Source organism: Glycine soja, chromosome 17 (assembly GCF_004193775.1).
Source record: "Glycine soja cultivar W05 chromosome 17, ASM419377v2, whole genome shotgun sequence".
Taxonomy (NCBI): domain Eukaryota; kingdom Viridiplantae; phylum Streptophyta; class Magnoliopsida; order Fabales; family Fabaceae; genus Glycine; species Glycine soja.
The window spans coordinates 14,048,617-14,075,655 of NC_041018.1; the positions used below are offsets into that span (position 1 = coordinate 14,048,617).

Genomic DNA, 27,039 nt, shown 5'->3' on the forward strand with positions numbered 1-27,039 from the left:
ATCAAACCAATAATTTAATCTACATGCTAAAATCATAAAATCTTTTTATCTTCTTCTCTTTTGTTACACTCATGGGTAAAATTATATATGAATATCATTATTTCTTATCAAAATTTTAAATTGCAATTAAAGTCATAATTTCATTCCACTGATTTTTTTTGTTATCATATTTTCGGTCTTAATTGTAGTCATAGAAACTCTAAAATTCTAAAAATCTCGACGTAGTACCGAAATCACAGTCAAGAACAGTTTTAAAAAGCTCGTGTTCACCATTATCAAAGGAAAAGGAGAAGATATGGACGTGTTTTTTTTTTCCTTTCCATAGTAAATAGTAGTAATAAAAAGAGTTTTCCTTCTTATAAATCCTAAAAATATTGAATATAATTATTTTGCAGTAATTTCTATCGAAACAAAAAATATTATGAAAGACTGATTATGTTTAACAAATAGGACCATTATTGGTGTGTGTTTCGTTGGAAATGTTACGACACATATTCCCATATAAATTCAATTGATAAAAGTAAAATAAATGTAAAAACAAGAATTTTAATCTATTATTGATGAAATTATTTTTGCAATCAAAAGGAATTTTATTGTTACAAACAAAACATGCTCTTAGAGTTTCGTGGTTCTCTGGTTTCCCTCACGTCCCGAAACGAAACGAAGCCCGTTTGTTTGTGTTTGGCGAAGAAAGCAACAAAGTGGTTCCTGTCAGATGGGCGTGCATACACTGCATGCATACACTGACACAGTGAACACTGAAAACACGGAGTAAAAGAAAGAGAAAGAAAGTGAAAAGGGTCCTAATGGTCATGACCATCATTTTAACAGAACCTACTTTTACTTTATTATTACTACTTCCAAGCCTGAACTGAACTACCAATAAAGCTCATTATTATTATTATTATTATTCACTTTAAAAGCCACACTTTATAAAGTCACACACACAACACAAATCAATTATTTATTTCTCTCTTTCTATAAAACCTTTTCTCCATTTTCTATAAATCATGGACAACTTGGACTGTTGCATATTTCGTGAATGCTTTTGTTTGGTAGCATTATAGAGGCTACGAGATGAGAATGGGAAAGGAGAGAGAAGGGTGGTGGTGGTGGTGGTGGGGTTGATGAGGGTGTTACTCATCCAAAAGTTTTTTTGATATCAAAGAGAGAGAGAGAGAGAAAGGAAAATTGTGATATGAATGATGGTTGGCTTTTTGTGTTTGTGTAGCTGCGGTGGCTGCCAAAAAAGATGAGCAACAACTTATCTTTTTTGAAGGGTCTTCTTTTGGGTTTGGTTGGGTAGTTTGTGTGATATGTGGGGTTCTTCTCTTCTCTTCTCTTTCATGATATAGTAATAGTGTCACTCACTTCATGCACTGAAACTTTGTGTTAGTTTCTTGTCGTGGCCACTCCCATGTTAGATTCTTCTTACCTGGCAGAGCCACTGATTTCTTCAGATCTCTTTGATTAATAAGCTCTGACTCTTTAACTCTCTTCTACAACTTTCCTCTTCCTTTTCTTGTTATCTTCTTCTGCTTGTTTTTACTCACCTTGTCGTGCAATCCAGTTTGGCTGGTTTCTCCAATATTTATTGCGAGAAAGAGAAGAAGAAGAACATTTCAGGGTCTTGTACGTATACTACTGTGCTTCTGTTGAGATTTATTCCTGTCCCTTCATATTCCTCTTCTTTATCTATCTATTCTCTTTGCTCGTTACAGTTTGCTTCATTATTATATAAAGGGTCTCAAGGTTTTTAATTTTTTTTAAAAAATTAAAACTTTTGCCAATTTGTGAACTGGGTCTGCTTGATTCTATTTTGCTGCTTTTTATTTATTTTAATTTGTTTGGTGTATTGTGTATTAAGCTGAACATGAAAATATGTTGTTGTTGCGGATTGCTCTTTTGTTAATTAAAACCAGTTAGTTAGTCATTATGAAGCTTGATTCCTTATGTCTATGCAGTTTTCTAGATTTAAATCTTGGGAAAAAAATGTTGCTGTCCACTTATATATTGTCTTTGAACTAATGATCTTTTTTTTATCCTAGTTAAACATGTGCAATGATCATTGAATCAGGAACCAAAACTTAATTCTTATGCTATTTTGTGTTGTGGCAGGTGCTGAGCTTTAAAGGAGGGACAGAGCTGAAACGTGGCTAGCAAAGGAAAAAGGTGTTGCTCTTACTGTCTGAACAAGTTATTGGAACCAACAAAGAAAAAAGAGACAATGAACCAAATATCTAGAATCAAAAACATAATTTTAACATGATTCAGGCGGTGGTGTCAGATTTGAGCATGGGGTTGTCCCTGATTCTGATTTTGAAAAAAATTATATTTATGTTTGAGATAGTCTTGTTTCCGTTAGCAATGTCTCCTAACATGACCATCTTTTTCTGAGGTCCTAGGACTGTGTTACCATTTTAGTAAGTAAAATCTTATCTTTGAGATTTCCCATTTCAAGTTAGCTAAAAGAAAAAAAAAATTAAAAAACTTTCTTGGCACTCTTAATGGCCTCGATTTGTGAAAAAGATTCTGTATTAATAGGAAACATACCATTTTTCTATTTGATCCTCCTTTCCTCACTCTGGATTCTAGCAAGTTATCTCATTCTTTTTAAAAATCTGAACTTAGGCTCGGTGGTTTGTCTTTCAGAGAGGTAGAACAACATAGGGAAAAAGGAGAAACATAGTCATTTCCTTTGGCCAAGATGAAGTTTATGAAACTTGGATCTAAGCCAGATTCTTTTCAGAATGACGGGGATAATATCAGGTATGAGATCAATCTCTTCATTTTTTATGTATATGCAAGTTAATTTGTTTCCATATTCCCCTTATTTTTTGAGCTCTTGCTTGGGGATATGTCTTTTGGGCTTCTTGTGTTTGATGCTTTCTTACTAATTTACTACCAAATCCGAGTATTATTTTCTTTTCAATTTGGTTCCTAATAAGATTTGATTATTATTGTGTTTTTTTTTCCTTTAGTCCGTGCAATCAATCTTAATAGGCATCAAATCACTGGTAGTTTCATGATTTTTGTATTGGTTCTCGTCGTTTTTCATGTACTTAAAAAAATAATCAGTTTTGGACCTTTGATCTTACTCATTTTAAAAAACAGATTAGGGACTAATTTTCTCTTCCTTGTGTGGTGATTCTTGAAATTATAGGCTATCATTTTCTCGCATGAAGATGCTGACTCCGGATTTATACTAATATTATTGTTTCAGTAATACGCACAAAAAAGAGACATAATGATCTTCCTTTTGTGCATGCTTGAGAATCTTAAATAGCATAAATTGCATGCCATATTTTTCTTCTGTGGCATGTTCATTAAATTTTTCTTGTAAAATTTTCTATTTTCATTGTTTCTTCTTCTTGATTTATTTATTTCATTTAAAACTAACATGTACCTGCATATTTTTGTCAGGTATGTGGCAACTGAGCTAGCAACTGACATAGTTGTTAATGTTGGAAATGTAAAATTTTATCTCCATAAGGTAAGATTCAATCTGACGTTGAGGTGATATGGTAATCTGATAGCTCACATGTATATGAACTGCTAATTTTTCAGTATGTACTTTTAAGTTTTAACCATTCAAGTGACCAGAGGTTGGTTAAATTTCTTACATTTTACTATTTGTTCTTGTAGCTGGACCCTTGAATTGCGAATAACAGTCTGTCAAAAAATCTTATCTCATACAGCTTTACCTATTTTACTACCCTGAAAAATTCACTTGGTAAATATAATAGATGATTGGTTTGTTAAATACATCCATGCTTGCATGTTATGTATTTCTTTTTTTGAGTTTAGAGAAATAATGTAATTTTTTCAAAAGGCTTGTAAGGAAGCTGGCAAACAAAAGAAAAGTGATTATTTCCTCAAAATAATCTCATCCAAACAAGCAAGTCTAATTGTGGACTTTATAATCTTCTCTACTTTTGATCATGACGTTAAGCTGCTCAATATATTATGCAGTTTCCTCTTTTGTCAAAAAGTGCGGGCTTTCAAAAGCTGATTACAAACACTAATGAGGAGAACAATGATGAAGTTCACATCCATGACATTCCTGGCGGACCTGCTGCTTTTGAAATATGTGTCAAGTTCTGTTATGGTATGACAGTCACTCTTAATGCATACAACGTCGTTGCTGCTCGCTGCGCCGCAGAATATCTTGAGATGTATGAAACTGTTGAGAAAGGAAATCTTATCTACAAGATTGAAGTCTTCCTCGACTCAAGCATTTTCAGGAGTTGGAAAGACTCGATTATTGTTCTTCAAACTACCAAGTCTCTTCTTCCATGGTCTGAGGAACTTAAGTTAGTGAGCCATGGCATTGACTCCATTGCTACCAAGGCTTCAATTGATACATCAAAGGTGGAGTGGTCATACACCTATAACAGGAAAAAGCTACCATCTGAAAATAGTAATGATCCTCCCTTCAATAGTGTGAGGAAACAACAATTGGTTCCAAAGGACTGGTGGGTGGAGGACCTTTGTGAGCTCCAACTTGATCTTTATGAGCGGGTTATAAAAACAATTATAAGCAAAGGTAATGTTTCTGGCACTGTAATTGGAGAAGCTCTAAATGCTTATGCCTCAAGAAGGATGCCTGGTTTCAACAAGGGTGTGATCCAAGGAGATATTGTAAGAAATAGATTACTGTTGGAGACCATAATCCGAATATTACCCTTGGACGTGGGCAGTGTCTCTTTCAGTTTCTTGGTGAAGTTATTAAGGGTAGCTATTCAGTTGGAACGTGAAGAGTTGGAGAGATCTGAACTGATTAGGAGAATAGGTATGTGCCTTGAGGAGGCTAAGGTGTCTGATTTATTAATTTGCGCCCCAGTTGGTGACACAGTTTTTGATGTTGACATTGTGCAAAGGCTAGTAGAAGAGTTTGTAGCATGTGATCAACATGTTCAGACGGATACTCTGTTGGAAGATGACTTTCAGGAGGAGATCAGAAGCCCCGGGATGGTTTCAGAATCTTCAAAGGCAAAAGTGGCAAAATTGGTGGATGGATACCTTGCTGAGATTGCACGTGATCCAAATTTACCTTTTGCAAAATTTGTTAATCTTGCTGAATTAGTATCAAGCTTTCCAAGAGCCTCTCATGATGGCCTTTATCGTGCCATTGACATGTATTTAAAGGTAAATCCCTTGTACTTCAAGTTAGCCTGTCAGCTTTGTAAGTAGTATATACTATTAGTGTGTTTGGATAAAGCATAAGAATCAATTCTATTTTACAAAATCCTAGTAATATCATGAAAAAGTATAAGCAACTATTTGTTGCTCTCCTTAACCATGAAAAATTAATTGATTATTTCTCATTATGAATCTAATACAAACTCACAATATATACATCCTATCAAGTATCGATTGCTCAGGTTTTCTTTTTCTTTTTTGCAACTCAAATTTTAAACATCAACAAGCTGGATGTATATATTGTGAGTTTGAATATATCAAGAATATTTGTAAAGTACTAATTTAAGTTATGTTACCTCCTCATTATGAATCTAATACAAACTCACAATATAAGGAGATATTCTGGTAAGGTAGTAATAATGAAACTTAAATTAGTACTTTACAGCATTACTACATTTAGAGATATGTTATCTCCCTCATATTACCTGCTCTAAGGAGATATTCTAATAGACTTATAATAATGAAATCTTGACTGACACTATCTGTTATAATACCCATCTCTCTAAATTCTGTTGGTCATTAAGTGTTATGATTTTCACGTAGTGCTGATATTATAATTTCAACATTATAGACTCGAAGTTGGCAATCCTTGTTGGTTTTATGGCAACAAATGGATTAACACAATTAACCTTAAGGTCCTTAACCGTATTTCCAAGGTTGACTAAATGTACTGTGTCATGCAGGAGCATCCTGGAATCAGCAAAAGCGAAAAGAAAAGAATATGCAGGTTGATGAACTGCAGGAAGTTGTCTGCAGAGGCTTGCATGCATGCTGTGCAGAACGAGCGGCTTCCCATGCGCGTTGTTGTGCAGGTTCTCTTCTTTGAACAGCTGAGAGCTACAACATCTTCTGGAGGCAATGGCACACCGGATCATCCTGGCTCCATCAGGGCCTTACTTCCTGGTGGATCTCATGGGAGCTCAAGGTCTACTATAACAAACACAGAAGAGGAATGGGATGCCGTGGGAACAATGGAAGACATAAAATCCCTGAAAGGGGAGCTTGATGCACTGAAATTATCTGGTGGAACCAGCGGGGCCAGCAGCAGAAGCGACAACAACGATGGCGGTAAAGACAATGCTGAGAAAGTTGCTGCTAGTAAAATGAAAGGTCTCATGTCGAAGAAGATAATCTCTAAGATTTGGTCAAGCAAAGAAAGAAGTGGTGAGCTAAGTAGTTCTGATACATCAGAGAGCCCTGCTTCTACTGTTGTAGAGGAAACAAAATCTACTCCATCTAGAAGTAGGAGGCATTCATTGTCTTAGAGACCATGTTCTGCAGACCCTAGTCCTTAGAGCTCCATTCAGTTTATTGTATAATCATCTCATTCAAGTAGCATCAGGAGTTAGAGGACACTGACATCATATTCCATCTGATAATTCAATCAGAAATCTATGTAACTGTGAACTAATGTGAGCATGTGGCTAAAATATGAAGCACCAAAAGTATATGTTAATTGAGGTTTATGTCATGCCCTTAGGGATGCAACTTTTATTCAGCCATTACTGATATTATTAGGTTAGATGTGAGCTTTTGTAGTGAGTGACCCAATTTTGATAATTGGAGACTGATATGTGACTGCCACAATTTTTAAGCTTAGTTTTAAAGGGAAAAGGAGGTGCAGAGTGTTTGAAAGGCTTGTGTTGGGAGTATTACTTAGCTTTGATCCGTCATTAATGTTCATTTGAGCACTAATACGGGCCGTAAAACCTATTGGACTTCAAATTTATCATTCTTGAAACACAGGAGATATTAAGTATGGTAAATGTGAATTCCAAATGCTACAACTAGTCCACTTCTATTATTTTTATAAATAAATCATTAAATTAAGATTAATTTATTTTAAAATAAAATTATCTTTTTATCGATCATTTAAATATTCAAATTCAATTTTTTGTTGCTAAATTCATACATACAATTTCAATACAAGTGAAGCAAAGGCCATATATATATATATTTGCTTCTTGGTCTCAAATATAAATTTTTTTAACTAATTTTATCTTATTATCTCTAAAATATCTTTTATTTAATTAAGGTGTTAGTTTCAATGTTTTTTTTATTCTTGATATCAAGTTTCAACAAAAATTAAGTTGGAAAAAGAATACTTTTTTATTAAAATTAATGTAATTAAATGTGATTAAGTAACTTTCTTAGTTAATCTAACATTTTTTTCTCTTATAGTTGAGACCAGTGGGAGTATAGATGAACTGCAATGTACAACTTTTTAGACCAATTTTTTTTTTTAAAAAAATATCATAGGGATAATTATACTCTTGATCACTCAATTATAATTATGAAATTATAATCTTATCAGACCAACTCCAAGTCCACTAGTTAAACTTGAGTTGATACTAATTTTCAACTGGGTCGATGACGTCATACTAAGTTAAGTACATTTCTGATAAGATATGTGACTCATTCTGGTGATATCACCAGTCCGACCGACCGAGGCAGACTGATTCTCACAATTATGGATCCAATCATCTAATTCATTAAGATAAAAGAAAATGGTTAATTTAGTTGATAGCAATAAATTTATCTTAAATTTATAATTTTTTTTCCAAAACTATCCTTGTCATTAATAAATATTTAATGATGAGTATTTTTAAGTGCCAATTGTATAAATTAGGTCCTCTAGATGTTCCAATTATATGATTTTTGTTCCTCCATCAATTTTCCTCTAAATATTCAACAAATCCTTTTGATGTAGCACTAAATAATTATGTGTAAATGGCATGACAATTAAAGTGTTGTCAAACACATATGTTGATGTGACTTAATTACACTTTTGGTTCTTCTAATATCAAAATCATGAGAACCCAAAGTATAATTAAGTCATGTCATCATATATGTTAAGTATGGTTGAAAATGGATCGAGTCATGTTTAGTCAAACTTAACTCAATATAGGACTAACAAAATGAATCAAACTCGCAATTAAGGTTAAGATCAGACTAAGTACAGCTCAAATATATAAATGAGTCTTTTTTACTTGGTTCATATAACCCAATAGGACAAATAGACTTGGGTCGGGCCAACCTTGCGGGCCACAGGCTAGCCCAATTAGCAATATATATTAAATATTAAATAAAATATAGTAACTTATTAATATAATTTATAATTGTATATTATACTTTATATTTATTTTAAAAGGCATAACATATTCATTAAACATAAAATAAATGTCTACAAGAACTGACAACCCCAAAAAATATTATTAATTTGAATATTCATTAAACATAATTTAAATGACTTTGTTAATATTTATTAGGCGACATAAATGCATAATAAAAAAAATTCTTTTGAAACTTTATATATATATATATATATATATATATATATATTACACATAATCAATTATTTTAACTTTTTTTATTAATTTCTAAATTGGCCCAAATAGGCCCAATGGTCTGGCTGATCGACATAGGACTAGGCTGCCTAAGAAATTGTAGCCTAGAAGAATATGGATTGGCCCTGATTTGATCCATTTTTATTGTTTGGTCCAATGGATCGGACCAGTCGAATCCGACCATTTTGTCAACCTTAAGTCTCGATATGAATTGACTCAACTCAAAGTTTCGACTCGAGTTTGAAATGATTTTTTTTACCTTGAACTCATTACTTGAATCGAGCTTGTGATCAGATCTGTTTAACTCGTTAGCTCAACTTGATTTAGAATTATATTAATTTACATGTTTTTATTTATTCATTTCATATAAAATAAAAAATCAATGTGAAATTAATTAAAAAATCAATGATATGAATTCATAATATAAAATATCATTTTATATATATATATATATATATATATATATATATATATATATATATATATATATATATATATATATATATATATCAAATTGATTCGTGAATCAATTGAATTGAAGTATACATATTTCAATTTCAACTTATTTAATTAAATCAATTTTTAGTTAAAGTTTAACTTTTTTTATTTGTGAATCAATTGTTGAATAAAGTATTGAATTATGTTTAATTGACTTTGCTTTATTGTCAACCTTAGAGTTAAGCATTAAAAAAATTCTTAGTGTTAAGGAATACTTCAATTGTCATATTATCATCCAATGAAATATATTAACTATTCAATGAAAACTAATTGAGAGACTATAATTTTTTTTAACGGATGGGAGATTATAATTAAGTTACCATAATATTGATCCAAATTCTGTATTGTAATTAAGAGATCTAATCCAGTTTATTAAATAAAATGTATAAATATTATAAACTTTTCTGATATCATGTTTAATTCTTGCTTATAAAAAAATCTTTGTATTGTCTATGTCACACCATAGAATAAAGAAAATTATTCACTATTTCTCGACAACTTTTAATCAATGGCATAAAAAAACACATTTGTCGATATCCAGATACAGAATTTACAAGAGGACTATATGGTTAATGCTTTGCGGAGCTGGACACAAGCTTCTTAGAAACTTTAGACAGACAAATGTCCATAAAAATGAAAAAAAAAATCTAATGCATTGAAGCATAGTTTACGTACCATCCCAAAAGGGCCCTAACTGTAAACATCGCAAAAAATATTCACATAAATTGAGTTTGATGCATCCTTTTTATGCCAAACATATTATACGATATCTATTCTAAAGTATCAAACAATTTTTTTTTTTGCGTTAACCATTGTCCTCATGTACGAAAAACAAAACCCGTACTTACATAAAAAATTATTAATTTATCTATGAAGGTTTACTTAAAAAATAATTGAAAAGTTGGTCAAAGGGCACTATGATTGAGACTTTACAAAGTTAACTTTGTTGGGGTGGACTGATCCACAAAAAGTCCTACTCTTAATCTTGAAATAAAAACCAATTAAATGTGTGGGTTGGAGTTAAAAGTGGCCCACATATAAAGAGGCTAAAAAATCAGTGGATTAAGGAGAAGTTAAGTCAGTAGGCTGTAGGCTTTTGCTAGGCAGCTGCTTACTGCACCTCTAATTTTTTCTTCCTGCATCCCATTCTGGAATGTAATTTATATTCTGGAATGCAAAATTTAACAGTTTGGATTACATTTTAGAAAGGCTAATCCCTAATTTTAGGCTATTCAGAAGGGTAAAAAGGTGCACGAAGCAATTTCCAATAGGGGCCCATGATGCTCGTACTCTCTATTTGATATGGTTTTTTTTTTTTAAGATTCTATTTGATCATCTTACCCCTTACTGTTTTTGTAATTTTTTTTTATAAACATATACTATTGATAGAAACTAGTTTTAGTTGAGTACCTTTTGTCAAAATACTTAACAAAAACTTATTTGCTGTGTATTTTGACATTAGGGAAATTAGTTTTGGTCATATCAACGACATGCATAAAAAAAAATGAAAAGTTGTCAAGAAAGAAGCAATTGAGTGTAGATGCCACTTCACATGGAAAGCGCAGACAAAGAATAATAATAATAATACTTTTAGTCTTCTCGTTATGTCCTTGATTTCTCAAGTTCTTTTCGCCCCCGTCTTTGATCTTTATAGGGGTCCAGAAATTAGACACATCTCTATCCCCCACTTGGGAATCGAATTTCCCTCTACCTCGTTCTTAATCCTATTTTTTTTCATAAAAATGGAGAAAACATGATAATTTATTTATTTTTAATTATACTCAATCTATTATAATATGCTAAATTGAAATTTCAAGTAAAAATAATTTGATTTCATTTATTTTTAGATAACTTAAAAAAATAGTAATTTAGACACTTTGTTTATCAAGATTAAAATTTTAAGTGTTTTACAACAAATTAAGTAAAAATTATTTATTTTCATTTATTTTGTGAGTTCACCGTAAAATTAAGTAAAACTTGTACATAATTATAAAAAAAACAATAATTTCATGCATTAGATAAACACTGATTCATTAAAATTGTAAGATTATGATAATAATTAAAAATATTTTTTATATGAAAATAGTAGAAAGACAAGGACCAACATAGGTGACTTTGGTGACTTTTGCGTTATTAGTATGACTTTTTAATCAATTAAACTAATAGATCAATTATGTTATAAAGTAATTAATATCGTTATATATAATACTAAATTTTTTAATGTATATTTAATGAGTATGTAAATTTAGATAATAAATTTTGTGATAATTAATTTTGATTTAATAATTAATTTGTTTAAATATATAAATTATAAATAAAAATCATATATTTATTAACATAAATCTATTAATATATTTTTTGACTTTATTTTAATTAATTTTGATGTAATAATATATTATATATATATATATAAATTTTAAATAAAAATCATAGACTTTATAAATTTTTTTATATGTAAACATATTAATTATTATATCAAAATTAATTATCATAAAATTTATTATTTAAATTTACATATATATTAATATTAATTAACATAATTATCTTTTAACTTAATTGATTAAAATTAAACCTTGACCTATTAACTTCATTGATTAAAACTGAGCCTTGCTCGTGTGCCTGTGTGGGTGTAGCAACATCCAAGAAAGAAAAATGTATTTAAAAAAACTCTCTTTGCACGCTTTATGGCCTCGATTTGTGAAAAAAACAAGTCTTTAATAGGAAAAAAATACCATATTTTTTCTATATGATCCTCGTTTCGCTACTCTGCAATTTAGCAAGATTTCACATTCATTTGTTTAAGAATATTAATTCTTGGTCGGTGGTTTGTCTATCAGAGGTGTTTTTTTGCAGTTGCAGTAGAACCTAAGATTTGTGTTCAGATATAAAAAAGAAAAGAAAAAAAAAGGAGCAACATAGTCATTTCCTTTGACCAAGATGAAGTTTATGAAACTTGGATCTAAGCCAGATTCTTTTCAGAGTGAAGGGGATAATAATATCAGGTATGAATTCAATCTCTTTTCTCTACTTAGAACCCCACTTCACATGTGATGCATGTATATGCAAAAGTTAGTTACTTTATTTCCCCCTTTTCCCCTTTTTTTAGCTCTTGCTTGGGATATATGTATTTTGGCCTTCTTGTGTTTGATGCTTTCTTACTAATTTTCCTTCCAAATCTCAGTATTGGTTTCTTTTCAGTTTGGTTTCTGATAATATTTCATTATTGTGTTTTTTTTCCGCTCTACTCTATGCAATCAATCTTAATAGGCATCAAATCACTGGTAGTTTCAAGACTTGGACTTTTCATGTACATAGAAAAATGGTCAGTTTTGAACTTTTATTCTTAGAAAGTTGATTGGGTAATAACTTTATCTTCATAGTGATTCTTTAAATCAGAAGCTATCATTTTCTAGCATGAAGTTGCTGACTCCAGATTTATACTGGATTTGATCTCTGCTTTGCTATTCCTGCATTTATCATTCTTTTATTAGATTGTGATTTATCAGCTTAATTGAATATAAGGTGGATTTGGTTGAACTCCTCTTTTTTCTTTGTTTTTATATATCACTGGAGGATATGCTACCATCTCTTCAGTTAATTTTCATAACCTTTCTAAAATTCATGGGAATAAGGTTTTTCTCTGACAAGACTGATTAATATTTTCAGTCAATAGTATCAAACTAGTATTAGTTCTGGTCAGATGCCGTGTGTTTGGACTTTGAGGAAAAAATATAGTAATAAACTAGTATTCCATATACTAATGAATTCTAGTATGAAAGTTTTAGGAATGATATTATTTTAGGAGTTCAATTCATTTGCACTTAATTTTGTGTGTTATATTCTAGGATTTGTAACACTTATCACATTTTCTATAATCATTTGAAATTGAATTCTTATCAATTCTTTCCATTAGTTGGATATGGTATCTGGCATTGCTTCCTTTGTCATTTAATTGACTGGATGTAGTCCATACTTAGTAGTTGTTATCCATTTTCGGAATGATATTAATTTAAGATTTCAATTTCAATTCATTTGCAAATAATGTGTTATATTTGAGGATATGCCAATCCCCTCACATCTTCTTATAATCAATTCTTTCAATTCTTTCCAGTGGCTGTGAATTGGATGTGGTATAAGCCATTGCTTCCTTTGTCATTTAATTGACAGGCTATACTCTATAGTTTTCCACTTTACTTTTCCTGTTATATCAATTTTCTGAGTTTCTTTCACATTTTTCACAAAAAAAGTGTCTTTTCTAGAGAGCATATTCAAGTATAAATAAAGTGTCAGAGGATGATTTTCTGATTCCTATTGATAGAAGAGCATGTGCTCTTAAATAGAATACAAGGTAATCTAAAAAAGGAAACTCCTAAACTAATGCTCATCATTGTACCCACTGTCAATTCCTATAATTAAGGGTCAATGATTCCTGGTCATAAATACAAAATATGCAGCTAATCAAATCTCCTAATTATGGGATTTAAATCCTATCTATAAAAGGAAATAAAATATATAGTGGGATTCTGACACTCCCCCTCAAGTTGGTGAGTGGATGTTATCCATTCTCAACTTGCTAACAATAGATTGAAATATAGAGCCACTTAATCCTTTTGTTAGAACATCTGCTAGCTGATTTCCTGTGGATACAAATGGTGTACAAATTGTCCCATTATCCAACTTTTCCTTTATGAAGTGTTCGTCTACTTCAACATGCTTGGGCCTATCATGTTGAACTGGATTATGTGCAATGTTTATTGCTGACTTGTTATCACAGTATAGCTTCATAGGTCTATTTCACTCAATCTTTAGGTCATCTAGAATTATTTTCATCCATAGGAGTTCACAAATTCCTAAGGCCATAGCCCGAAATTCTGCTTCTGCACTTGACCTTGCAACAACGTTTTGTTTTTTGCTCCTCCAAGTTACTAAGTTTCCTCCAAGAAAGGTGCAGTATCCGGAGGTGGATCTTCTGTCATCTACAGATCCAACATAGTCAGCATCTGTATAGGCCTCCAAAGTCATTTCCTCCCCTTTTTTAAATAAAATTCCCTTTCCAGGAGTACCTTTCAAGTACTGCAGAATGCGGTAAACAGCTCTAAGATGATTTTCTTTGGGATTATGCATGAACTGACTTACCACTCCCATTGCATAAGCTATGTCTGGCCTGGTATGAGAAAAATAGATTAATTTTCCAACTAGTTTTTGATAGGATTCTCTGTCCACGGTTGCGTCTTCAACATATTCACTCAGTCTGTGATTATGCTCAATTGGAGTTTCTACTGGTTTGCATCCCAATTTACCAGTTTCAAATAATAAATCCAGCACATTTATGTTGGGAGATGAAAATACCATGACGAGAATGTGCCACTTCAAGGCCAAGAAAGTATTTTAATCTGCCTCGCTCTTTAATCTCAAACTCTGTGATCAAACACTCTTTTAGGATGTCTATTTCTGCCTAGTCATTCCCTGTTACAACTATATCATCCACATAGACAATTAATGCAGTAACTCCCCCTGAAGCTGAATGCTTAATGAACAAAGTGTGATCTCCTTGACTTTGTTTATATCTCATTGCCTTCATCACCGTAGCAAACCTGCCAAACGAGGCCTTAGGGGACAGTTTCATTCCATAGAGAGCCTTCCCTAGCGTACAAACCTTTCCTTTCTCAAAGTTAAACTCAGGTGATACCTCCATGTAAATTTCCTCTTCAAGGTTGCCATGTAGGAAAGCATTCTTGAAATCAAATTGCTGCAAACTCCATCCATAGTTAGCTGCTAGAGATAACAATAGTCTAATAATGTTCATTTTTGCAACTGGATAAAAAGTCTCAAGGTAGTCAATCCCATATGTTTGAGTATACCCCTTAGCTACTAACCTTGCCTTATACCTTTCTAGTGTCCCATCTGCCTTATATTTAACAGTGAATACCCACTTACAGCCAACAAGTTTCTTTTCTTTAGGAAGTTCTACCAACTCCCAAGTTTCATTTTTCTCTAGTGCATCCATTTCAACTTTCATATCTTCTCTCCACTCTTTGCTATCCAGTGCTTCATTAGCAGTTTTTGAGATAGTGATAGTGTTTAAATGAGTAAGAACTTCTACGATTGCTGGACAGTTTATCATAGGACATGAAGTGAGATAATGGATACCTTGGCCTCTGTGTACATGTTCTAACTCCTTTCCTTATTGCAATCGGAAAATCTTCAGCATCACTGGGCATATTCTGCTCCTCCAAAACAATCCCATCAGTTTCAGGGAGTATATTATGCTCTTTCAAGACAGTCTCATTAGTTTCAGTTTCAGGTATTAGTTCAAAATGTGGAACTTGCACAGGTTGGATAATAGGTTTTGCCCTTTGTGTGTAAACTTGTAGTGGATAGGCAGCAGTTGGAGTCTGTGTTCCGGTTGTCTTTGGACTCAAAGCAGGGGCAGGGGGAGTGTGTATAGAACTGGAAGAAATGTGTATAGGACTTGACTCAAGTATATTGGATTTTCTTGGGGAGATGAATGAAAGATTATTAAACAAATCATCCTTATCTTCCATGCCTAAGTTCTCCCCCTGAAGATAAGGTTGGGAAAAGAAAGATTCAGTTTCAACAAAAGTGACATCAATAGACACAAATACCTTTTTTGTGGCAGGATGATAACACTTGTATCCCTTTTGGGTAGGGGAGTAACCAACAAATATGCATTTGATAGCTCGGAGATCAAGTTTTCCTCGATGAGGAGAATGAACGTGGACAAAGGACACACTCCCAAAGATTCTGGGAACAAGGTTATTTGAAGTTTTAAAGTGTGGGTAAAACTTGGAGAACAGTTGAATGAGACTGTTGTTTTGAAGAGTATGAGAGGGTAACGATTAACCAAGTAGGCAGCAGTAAGGACATCCTCCCCCAATACTGTTTTGGAACGTTTGTGTGGAATAAAAATGCTAGGGTAACAACTAGAAGATGCCCAATTTTCTGTTCAGCCACCCCATTTTGTTGTGGGGTGTGGACACATGATGATTCATGAATAATTCCATGTTCATTGAAGAAGGAAGACAATGTTTGGTTAAAATAATCTTTGGCATTATCAGAACGGAATCGTTTGATGGCTGTCCCAAACTGATTTCTTATCATCTGAAAAAAAATTGGAATATCTGACTGACTTCGCTTTTTTGTTTCAAAAGATACACCCATGATACCCGAGTACAACCATCAATAAAAATGACAAACCAGCGGGCCCCAGATATATTTGGAATGTTGGATGGACCCCAAACATCACTATGTACCAAGGAAAAAGGAATTGACATTCTTTTATTACTGATAGGAAAGCTAGCACGTTTGTGTTTTGCAAATTCACAATCATCACAATGAAACACTCCTATGTTTAGTCCTTGAAACAAGCTAGGAAACATAATTTTTAGAGTACTAAATGAAGGTTGACCTAAACGATAGTGACACAACCCGATGTCTTTATTGTGGGAAGGAAGTGACTTTGACAGCAAAGACAATGGAAGTTGACTCTTAGTGCTACATGTCCCACGAGCTTCCTCAAGAAGGTAGAGTCCATTTTCCTCCCTAGCAAGTCCAATCATCTTCCCCGTTCCCTGACCCTGAAATTTGCAAAGTGTGGGAGAGAATGCCACTAAACATTGTAAATCCGTTATAAGTTTTTGAATAGAAAGCAGTTTGACAGATAATTTGGGCACATGTAAAACATCTTTCAAAATTAAATCCTAACTTCGGAGAATGTCTCCCTTTCCAGCAACTGTAATAAATGTGCCATCTGCAGTTGCAATTTTTTTATTGCTGGGACAAGGTCTATATGAGATAAATTCAGTAGAGGAATGGGTCATGTGATCCGTAGCTCCAAAATCAACAACCCATGTTCCTTGTGCAGTAGATTGTAGAATGCTGAGAGCATAGGCTTGGGAAGTACCTGAGAATGCCAAGGAAGAGCTACCTGTGTTTGTGGGTTTGACTAAAGTCTCTAGGACTTCCCTCAATTTTTTAATTTTTTTTGTATTGTAATTTGTAAGGGGTCTGGAAGGTCTGCCCGCTGCAGCACCTAATTGAGCCAGGTGGGCTTGTGCTGGTTCTCCTCATTGAGTACCTTTGGTGGTCCAATTTCGGTTCGGATTTGGAGGCTTACCATGAAGTTTCCAGCATCTATCTTGGGTGTGTCTTCACTTCTTACAAAAGGTACATCATAGAGAATCCTTGTTCTCCCCTTTGTCGATCTCCATCTTGGGGGCTACACCTCTAGGTTGACTGGTCTGCCATTGATCAATCTTCTTTCCCTTTTGTGCAATTAAGGCAGAACTTTCAGTGGATTGAGGCTCCATCATCACCCCCCTACATGCTTCTTCTGCTCGGAAGGCAGCCATGGTTTCATTAAGTGAGGATAACTCCTTGCCTAGCACCTGAATTCTTATAGGATCAAACTCACTATTTAGTCCTGTCAAGAACTTATAGATTCTGTCATTCTCCTTGTAACGTTTGAGTAAATTAGCATCTTTTGTGCATTTTGCTTCAAATTGTTCATAATGGTCTAACTCCAGCCAAAGATTTTGCTGATTTTAGGCATACTCACTAATGGATCGGTCTCCTTGTTTGGTAGTTGCGATCTTCATCTTTATTTCATAAATTTGAGTAGCATCACCAACCTTGGATAGTTTTGTTTACAGCTATCCCATACATCCTTGGTGGTCTTCATGAACATGCAAGCATCGCTCACCTCTGGTACCATGGAATTCCACAACCACGACATCACTACTGCATCTGCTTCATCCCATGCACCAATGTCTGTGGATTTTGGGGCATCTGTCCCAGTAAGATGATTCAATTTGCCCTTGCCTTTTAGAAAGGTTTGGACAAAGTGAGATCATTTGAGGTAGTTTTTGCCATTGAGACAAAGGCTGGGTTGAATATTTTGTAGCTCAACAGTGCCAGTATTTTCGGCTTGAGCGGGGTTATTGGCTGCTGCAGACATTCTCAGTTTTGTTAGGTGAGATTCAAAGGCGTGGAGGGTGTTTTAGGGCAAAAAAGAATTGGCAATATAGGTCGTCAAAGGGAGGGAAAAAAAAAGGCAATGCAGGCCGTGCAGCAGAAGAAAAAAAAACGTGTGACAGTGTAAGCCACGAGTTTACACAAGCTCCCACAGATTTTGGAGCGTTGATACCATGTAAGAGGATAACTTTTTGATTCCTATTGATAGAAGAGCATGTGCTCTTAAATAGAATACAAGGTAATCTAAAAAAGGAAACTCCTAAACTAATGCTCATCTTTGTACCCACTGTCAATTCCTATAATTAAGGGTCAATGATTCCTGGTCATAAATACAAAATATGCAGCTAATCAAATATCCTAATTATGGGATTTAAATCCTATCTATAAAAGGAAATAAAATATATAGTGGGATTCTAACATAAGGGAACAAATCCATATATGTCTATGTATTTCTATATGGAAGGACAAAGCAAAAACAAACTGAGGAAAATATGAACAAGCTGAAAAATAGTAGACTGTAGTTTATAACTGCAAGCACACTATTACAAGCATGTTACTACTCCTTATATAGAGCTAAAGCATACTGAAAATTAGTAAAAGAAACATGATAACACTGGCAAATCACGGATAAAGAAAAAAGAAAACAGAGCCAAACACCAAGAACAGAGAGTAAATCACTGAGAATCTTTATTGCATATAGAAGAAGAACTCAGAACAGAGAATTACAACTGAGAAAGGTTCAACTGAATCCCAATTCAGTGAACTTCTGTAACCAACTCTAACTGAATCCCAATTCAGTTAGTCCCAAATCCCAATATGCCAAAAAAAATCCTTTACAATCAGTTAGAGCTCTTATTTATAGTACACTTTAACTAACAGAGTTCAGTTAGTTATTCCTAACAGAATTCAGTTAATTATTCCTATTATTGCCAGGCTGGCGCCTAACATACAGTTTGGTAATAAGAGGTTTAGGCATTCTCTTAACCCTATCAATACTCCCCCCCAAAAGAACCACCTTGTCCTCAAGGGGAAACTAAGGAAAAATCTCTAAAATTTAAGTAGCTGACTCCTAAGAGTTCTCACAAGCTGGTAATTGGTCCCATTGAACCAAAACTTCCAAATTTCCCCAAGCATCCTCTCTCCATTGAAGAATTTCAGCCGGCTGAACCTGTAGTTCCATTTCTTCAGAAAGTAAAGGAGGCAATGGTTGAGGGTGCTGAAGAGGCTTGAGTAACTTTTTCAACAAGGATACATGAAATACAGGGTGAATTTTAGCATGAGCAGGGAGCTCCAACTTGTATGCTACAGGACCAATCCTCTCCAGAATCTTATAAGGCCCGTAAAATTTAGGAGATAGCTTTGCTATTGGTCTTCTAGCCAAAGATCTCATCTTGTAAGGCTAAAGCTTTAAAAATACCTAATCACCTACTTCAGATCAATCTCTCTTCTGTGTTTATTAGCTTGTGCTTTCATCAGATTCTGGGCCTTTAAAAGATTCTGCTTTAACTCTTGTAAGACCACATCTCTGGCTACTAGTAGCTGATTCACTGCGTCAATCTTGGAAGTAAAAGTGCACCCTTTAATCAAAGTAGGAGGATCTCTTCCATATAAAGCCTTGAATGGTGTCATGCCAGCAGAAATATTGAAAGTAGTATTGAACCAAAATTCTGCCCAAAATAACCAATCAACCCACTGTTTTGGCTTTGGACCCACAAAACATCTGAGATAAGTTTCCAAACTCCTATTAACCACTTTTGTTTGTCCATCGGTTTGAGGATGGTAGGCAGTGCTAATACTTCAATTGTGTTCCTACTAATCTGAACAATTCCTGCCAAAACTGACTAAGAAAAATCTGATCTCTATCTAAAACTATAGAAGCGGGAAAACCATGGAGTTTGACCACTTCTATGACAAACACAGCAGCCACATCCTTACCAGAAAAAGGATGACAGAGAGCATAAAAATGAGCATATTTTGTTAACCTGTCTACTACCACAAAGATAGTGTCCTTTCCCCTAGATTTTGGCAAACCTGAAATGAAATCCATGGAGATATCTTGCCACACTTGAGTTGGTATCGGCAATGGCTGTAAAAGACCTCCAGGAGCCAAGGTCGAATGCTTGTATCTCTGGCAAACATCACAAGCCTCCACATACTGTTTCACATAATTCCTCATGCCCTCCCAATAAAAAAAACTAGATACCCTTTTGAAAGTTTTGAAGAAACCCGAGTGGCCCCTAGCAACACTATCATGACATTCAGCCAGAATAAGAGGAATTCTATTTGAAGATTTTGACAACACTAATCTTCCTTTGTACAATAACCTCCCAGTTTAAAACTGGAATCCAGGGTGAGAATTAGGATCCCCAGCCAGATCCTGAATAACCTTCTGCCATTTTGGTTCCGGTTGCACCTCTTGAAACCAATCCTCAGAATCAGCTAACACTGGCAAATCACGGATAAAGAAAATAGAAGAAAACAAAGCCAAACACCAAGAACAGAGAGTAAATCACTGAGAATCTTTATTGCTTATAGAAGAAGAACTCAGAACAGAGAATTACAACTGAGAAAGGTTCAACTGAATCCCAATTTAGTGAACTTCTGTAACCAACTCTAACTGAATCCCAATTCAGTTAGTCCCAAATCCCAATATGCCAAAAGAAAACCCTTTACAATCAGTTAGAACTCTTATTTATAGTACTCTTTAACTAATAGAATTCAGTTAGTTATTCCTAACAGAATTCAGTTAGTTATTCCTATTACTGTCAGGCTGGCGCCTAACATACACTTTGGTAATAAGAGGTTTACGCATTCTCTTAACCCTATCAAAACACCACAAATCAGTGCTCTTAAAAGCATAGCATAATAAAAAACATCACTATACTCCTTAAAGATTCAGTCTTCTGACAGTTAATTATTTAGTAACATCCATAGCTGAATAACTAATGCATTTTCCAACATGTATAAATATATATCAGTAAGCAGTTTACATGGATGCTACAGTTAATGGTGTAAATAATAGAAACATGATTAACATAAGCCTGCAAGCTTTTCGGTTATGTATGAGATTTTGCACACATGCAAATGTGCATGCTTACACACACACACACACACATGCATATGCTTGTGTGTGTAGCTGAAAATCATGAGAGTTAATAGGAACTGTCTTTCTTTGTGTAGAAATCATTCAGGTTTATAGGAACTTTGTCTTTCTTTGTTTCTACTCATGGTGTTAATTCTGGAGCAAATGTCAGAAGTCTGAGTACCTTCAATGCCTATAGAAGAGTCTTGGTCTTTTAATGAAATTATCAACTGGAAACTTATCTAGAAATCATAAAAATTTCCACCCTTGCAATGTATGGTTTATATGCTGTTTGTACTTTTATGCAGACACAATGAATTATACTCTTCTCTTCTATCCCATCCACCTTCGTCTATGGGTATTAATATATAGAACTTGCATTGAGTGGCCATATTTGGTTATCTGTTCTATGCTTGCACCATATTTAATGGACAACATAAATCCATGTATATTATTATTTCAGTAATATCAATAAAAAATAGATATTATGATCATTCCATTGCACATCCTAGAGAATCTTAAATACAATAATTTGCATGCCATATTTTTCTTTATACGTTCAATGGATTTTTCTTGTGATTTTTTCTTACTTTGTTTCCTCTTCTTGATTTGTTTATTTCATTTAAAACTAACATGTGCCAGCATATTTTTGTCAGGTATGTCGCAGCTGAGTTGGCAACTGACATAGTCATTAATGTTGGAAATGTAAAATTTCATCTCCATAAGGTAAGATTCAATCTTACGTTGTGGTGATGTAGTAATCAGTATATAGCTCACATTTTTCATGTTAATTAGGGCATCTCTTGATCCTTAAATAGAAAGAAAAGTATGTAATTCAATCCTGCTGTTGTGGATATGAAGGATAATCATCTTCATATGTCCTCTCAATACTACTAAAAGGGGGAACGTGGGGTCAAATGCTGTTTTAAATTAGTCTAATCCGCTCTTGCATCTTGAACAGCGTGGAAATTTTTATTCTTAAATGTATTATGAAATACTAATTCAGGCAGAATAAGATTATGTATGCCAGTACGTGTTGTAAAACTCTTCAGGTAACCAAGTTGATTGAATTTCTTACATTTTACAAACTGTTCTTGGTAGTTGAACACTCGTATTGTGTATAACAGTCAGTCAAAAAGACTTAATTGGATTCCAATTTCCACTACAATTTTACCTACTTTACTGTGCTAAGTGAATAAGTGATTGGTTTATTAAATACAACGTTGTTTACATGGTTGGTATTTCTCTTTCTGTATTTTGAGAAATAACTGTTTTTTTTTCAAAAGCCTTGTAAGGAAGTTGGCAAAAAAAAGTGTTTATTTCCTCAAAATAATTTAATCCAAACCCACAAGTCTGGTTATGAACTTTATAATATTTTCTATTGTTGTCTGTGACCTTAAGCTGCTCTATATATGCAGTTTCCTCTTTTGTCAAAAAGTGCACGCTTCCAAAAGCTGATTACAAACAGTAATGAAGAGAACAATGATGAAGTCCATATCCATGACATTCCTGGCGGATCTGCTGCTTTTGAAATATGTACCAAGTTCTGTTATGGTATGACAGTCACTCTTAATGCATACAATGTCGTTGCAGCTCGCTGTGCAGCAGAATATCTTGAGATGTACGAAACTGTTGAGAAAGGAAATCTTATCTACAAGATTGAAGTATTCCTCAACTCGAGCATTTTCAGGAGTTGGAAAGACTCGATTATTGTTCTTCAAACTACCAAGTCTCTTCTTAAATGGTCTGAGGAACTTAAGGTAGTGAGCCATGGCATTGACTCCATAGCTACCAAGGCTTCACTTGATACATCAAAGGTGGAGTGGTCATACACCTATAACAGGAAAAAGCTACCATCTGAAAATAGTAACGATCCTCAGTCTAATAATGCAAGGAAACAACAATTGGTTCCAAAGGACTGGTGGTGGGTGGAGGACCTTTGTGAGCTCCAACTTGATCTTTATGAACGGGTTATAACAGCAATTATAGAAAAAGGCAATGTTTCTGGTGCTGTAATTGGAGAAGCTCTAAATGCTTATGCCTCAAGAAGGATGCCTGGCTTCAACAAGGGTGAGATCCAAGGAGGAGATATTGTAAAGAATAGATTACTGTTGGAGACCATACTCCGAATATTACCTGTGGACATGGGCATTGCCTCTTTCAGTTTCTTGGTGAAGTTATTAAGGGTAGCTATTCAGTTGGAATGTGAAGAGTTGGAGAGATCTGAACTGATTAGGAGAATAGGTATGTGCCTTGAGGAAGCTAAGGTGTCTGATTTATTAATTTGTGCCCCAGTTGGTGATGCAATTCTTGATGTTGATATTGTGCAAAGGATAGTAGAAGAGTTTGTAGCATGTGATCAACAGGTTCAGACGGACTCCCTGTTGGAAGATGAATTTCAGGAGATCAGAAGCCCTGGGATGGTATCAGACCCTTCAAAGGCTAAGGTGGCAAAACTGGTGGATGGCTACCTTGCTGAGATTGCATGTGATCCAAATTTACCTGTTGCAAAATTTGTTAATCTTGCTGAATTAGTATCAAGCTTCCCTAGAGCATCTCATGATGGCCTTTATCGTGCCATTGACATGTATTTAAAGGTAAATCCCTTGTACTTTAAGTTAGCCTGTAAGCTCTGTATGTAGTGTATACTAGTTACATTCAATCAAGTATCAGTTGCTCAGGTTTTCCTTTACTTTTTCACAACTCAAATTTTAAACATCAACAAGCTGGAAACACAATTAGTGCATTGCTAGATTGAGACATGTTACGTTCCTCATATTTATTTAAGGAGATTTTCCAATATGCTAATAATTATACACATTTTATCTCTCATATTACCGCCTCTAAGGAGATATGCAAATAGGCTAATACAGTAATGACTCTCAACTGACATTGTCTTTTACATATTCATCTCTGTAAATTTTGACGGTCGTTTAGTGTGATGGCTTTTCAAGTAGTCCTGATATATTATCTCAACATCTAAACCTCCAAATTGGCTATCCTTGCTGATTATATGATAACAAAAGGATTAATTCCATTGGCCCTAAGGTCCTTAACCATATTTCCAAGGTTGACTGAGTGTACTGTCTTACAGGAGCATCCTGGAATCAGCAAGAGCGAAAGGAAAAGAATATGTAGGTTGATGAACTGCAGGAGCTTATCTGCAGAGGCTTGCATGCATGCTGTGCAGAATGAGCGGCTTCCCATGCGTGTTGTTGTGCAGGTTCTATTCTTTGAACAACTGAGAACTACAACATCTTCAGGGGGCAACAGCACACCAGATCATCCTGGGTCTCTCAGGTCATTTCTTCCTGGTGGATCTCATGGGAGCTCTAGGTCTACTATAACAAACACAGAAGAAGAATGGGATGCTGTGGGAACAATGGAAGACATAAAATCTCTGAAAGGGGAAGTTGATGCACTAAAATTATCAGGTGGAACCGGTAGGGCCAGCAGCGGAAAAGACAATAACAGTGGTAAAGGCAATGCCGACAATATTGCTGCCAGTAAAATGAAAGGTTTCATGTCAAAGAAGATACTCTCTAAGATTTGGTCTAGCAAAGAAAAAAGTGTTGATATAAGTAGCTCTGATACGTCAGAGAGCCCTGCTTCTACTGTTGTAGAGGAAACAAAATCTACTCCAGCTAGAAGTAGGAGGCATTCAGTATCTTAGACCATGTTATGCAGACTTTAGAGGGCCATTCAATTATTGTATAATCATCTCACTCAAGTAGGCATCAGGAGTTGGAGGACACTGACATCGTCCAGCTGATTCTTCAATCAGTTCAATGTAACTGTGAGCAAATATTGGCATGTGGGTTAAAAAGGAAGCACCGAAAGTATATTTTAATTGTGCCTATATCATACTCCTAGGGTTGCTACTGCCAATCAGCCATTACTGATCTTTAGGTTAGATGGCTCTTGTAGTGAGACCCAGTTTTGATTATTGGAGACTGGCTTATGAGTTATGACTGCCAGAATTTGTAACCTTAGTTTTAAAGGGAAAAAGGACTTACAAGGAGGATTAGTTAGAACCATCGCATAAGGACTAATGAGGGTGCAGAGTTTGAGATGCTTGTCTTGGGAATATTACGTAGCATTTTGATCCGTCATTAATGTTCATTTGAGCACTAGTATGGGATGCAAAACCTATTGGACTTAAAATTTACCATTCTTGAAACACAGGAGACGATGGGTATGGTAAGTTTGAATATTCCAAATATCTTAGATAAGATATCTTGTATGAGAGATTGTGAGATCAGAGAATTAAAAATCATTAGTTTAGGTGTTACAACTGAAGATCATTTACCATTGTCTTGAATTTGTGACGCTTGTGCTTGGTACCAACTAGACGTTCATCTGCAAACATTTTATTGCCTGTGGATTTGCACCCTACATTCAATTTGTAGCTAGTAAGTCTTAGTAACTCTTCTCTGTTACCTTGTAATCCATGCCTTGATTTGTAAGAAAAATGCTAACAACATTTTTTTTTTAATATAATTTTTATGATTGACGGGAATTTATCAAAAATCACAAATTTTAATCGGTTCCGCAATTAATTCAATGATTCTCTTAAGTAGTTTTCAACCGTAATCTAACGGTCATCCACTGAAAAGCAGTTTGTAGGTAGGCCTGGGCATGGATTGGATTTTCCAATCAAGATCCATTTAAATGGATTGTATTTTAAATACAGATCCAAGTAAATCAAATCCATATTTCAAATGGATTGAATTTCAAATCCAAATCCATATTTCAAATCGAAATGGAAATCATTATTTTTTAAAAGTTTCATATGCATATCATTAACTCAAAACTGGAAAGAAGTAAGAGACAACTTAGACGCAGTTTACACACTCTTGGAGCATTCAGGACAAAAGAAAATAAGAGCATTCCATACAAAAGATAGTTTGTTGTTCTTAGTTTCTTGAAAATTAATCTTTAATCAAATATCTTTAGTATTTGGATAAACTAGAAATGAGTTATATTGCTACATGCTATGCAGCTGGTTCCACCTATATAAAGTATTAAAATCCTATATCAATGACACATCCATGTTTTGACTATTTCTCCCATAAAATTGAACAAAGGTAATTTTGGAAGAGTCAAATTTTAAGAAATCTTAATTCATTTAATCTTGTAAAGTTTTCTCGAGATTTAAATAAATAAAAATATTTTGATCATCTTTGTATAATTAGAAATATAAATATAAATTCATTATCTAATAAAAATATAAATTCATTAATTTGTTAACTTCTAACAGAGGCTTCTTTAGCCTTGTGTTTTTTTGCCTTGAATGTGATAGTTCAATCTTTTTTCACTTGTAGTAGTAATTTTACATAATCTACAACTCCATTCTTGCTTGAACTTCTTCGGCAAATTGCGAAAAAAATTGTCACTATCATCAACTTTGGGAGGTGTCACCACTTTGCGCTTTGCACCATAAAGACCAACATCTGGCTTATCCTACAATGGGATTAACAAACATATTATGATTGCCCAACATGGTTACATTGGCAACATAGTTACAATAATGCAAGTGTACCATGAAGAAAAATGTATCGTTGATTAGTGGTCAACCAAGCAAACATGATGCAAGTATACTAACCAGTGTGAACACGTTATTATCGTTGTTGGTCAGCGTAAAAGGTTGTTTGGTATCAACTTGGGGCGCTAGTTATCAACCCGATTGTTTAGTCTTCGATTGGAAGACATATGAACTTGTTGGCGAAACGAGATTCCTAATTGGATATCCAATGCAATTTCTCTCTTGACTTCTTCCTCCAACTCTCACCGTCGTGCCAATGTCATCTCATCAACAAATATCTTTCTCCTTATTTCTTCCTTCTCCAATTCCTGTTGCATTTGCTCTTTTTGCAACTCTTGTTGGAATGCTTCGTCAACATTGATCGATATTGG

General features: G+C 34.2%; 2 protein-coding genes across 4 annotated transcripts; both read left to right on the top strand.

Moving 5' to 3' along the window:
* The first annotated feature begins 964 nt into the window (after positions 1 to 964).
* LOC114393806 (BTB/POZ domain-containing protein NPY4-like) lies at positions 965 to 6,841 on the top strand. 2 transcript variants are annotated; one of them, XM_028355261.1, is made up of 6 exons: positions 965 to 1,632; positions 2,119 to 2,172; positions 2,632 to 2,769; positions 3,424 to 3,493; positions 3,973 to 5,148; positions 5,886 to 6,841. In XM_028355261.1, exons 3-6 carry the CDS (start codon positions 2,708 to 2,710, stop codon positions 6,465 to 6,467), a joined length of 1,890 nt encoding a protein of 629 aa, XP_028211062.1. In that variant the 5' UTR covers positions 965 to 1,632; positions 2,119 to 2,172; positions 2,632 to 2,707; the 3' UTR covers positions 6,468 to 6,841. The 2 variants fall into 2 exon arrangements, with proteins under 2 accessions (XP_028211062.1, XP_028211061.1); XM_028355260.1 differs by having other exon boundaries at positions 2,653 to 2,769.
* A 4,852-nt stretch (positions 6,842 to 11,693) lies between these two features.
* On the top strand, positions 11,694 to 25,642 carry LOC114393412 (BTB/POZ domain-containing protein NPY4-like). Of its 2 annotated transcripts, XM_028354756.1 has the most exons (5): positions 11,694 to 12,049; positions 12,315 to 12,369; positions 21,780 to 21,849; positions 22,542 to 23,720; positions 24,218 to 25,642. In XM_028354756.1, the coding sequence occupies exons 2-5, from the start codon at positions 12,353 to 12,355 to the stop codon at positions 24,794 to 24,796; spliced, it is 1,845 nt and encodes a 614-aa protein (XP_028210557.1). In that variant the 5' UTR covers positions 11,694 to 12,049; positions 12,315 to 12,352; the 3' UTR covers positions 24,797 to 25,642. The 2 variants fall into 2 exon arrangements, with proteins under 2 accessions (XP_028210557.1, XP_028210556.1); XM_028354755.1 differs by lacking the exon at positions 12,315 to 12,369.
* The last annotated feature ends 1,397 nt before the right edge of the window (positions 25,643 to 27,039 follow it).

Excerpts from the sequence above, each read along its gene's own strand:
- LOC114393806 (XM_028355261.1), top strand. The coding sequence starts at position 2,708 with ATGAAGTTTATGAAACTTGGATCTAAGCCAGATTCTTTTCAGAATGAC. Across the intron at positions 2,770-3,423 it reads AATGACGGGGATAATATCAG|GTATGTGGCAACTGAGCTAG; the intron begins GTATGAGATCAA and ends TATTTTTGTCAG. Across the intron at positions 3,494-3,972 it reads TAAAATTTTATCTCCATAAG|TTTCCTCTTTTGTCAAAAAG; the intron begins GTAAGATTCAAT and ends TATATTATGCAG.
- LOC114393412 (XM_028354755.1), top strand. The coding sequence starts at position 11,985 with ATGAAGTTTATGAAACTTGGATCTAAGCCAGATTCTTTTCAGAGTGAA. Across the intron at positions 21,850-22,541 it reads TAAAATTTCATCTCCATAAG|TTTCCTCTTTTGTCAAAAAG; the intron begins GTAAGATTCAAT and ends CTATATATGCAG. Across the intron at positions 23,721-24,217 it reads CCATTGACATGTATTTAAAG|GAGCATCCTGGAATCAGCAA; the intron begins GTAAATCCCTTG and ends ACTGTCTTACAG.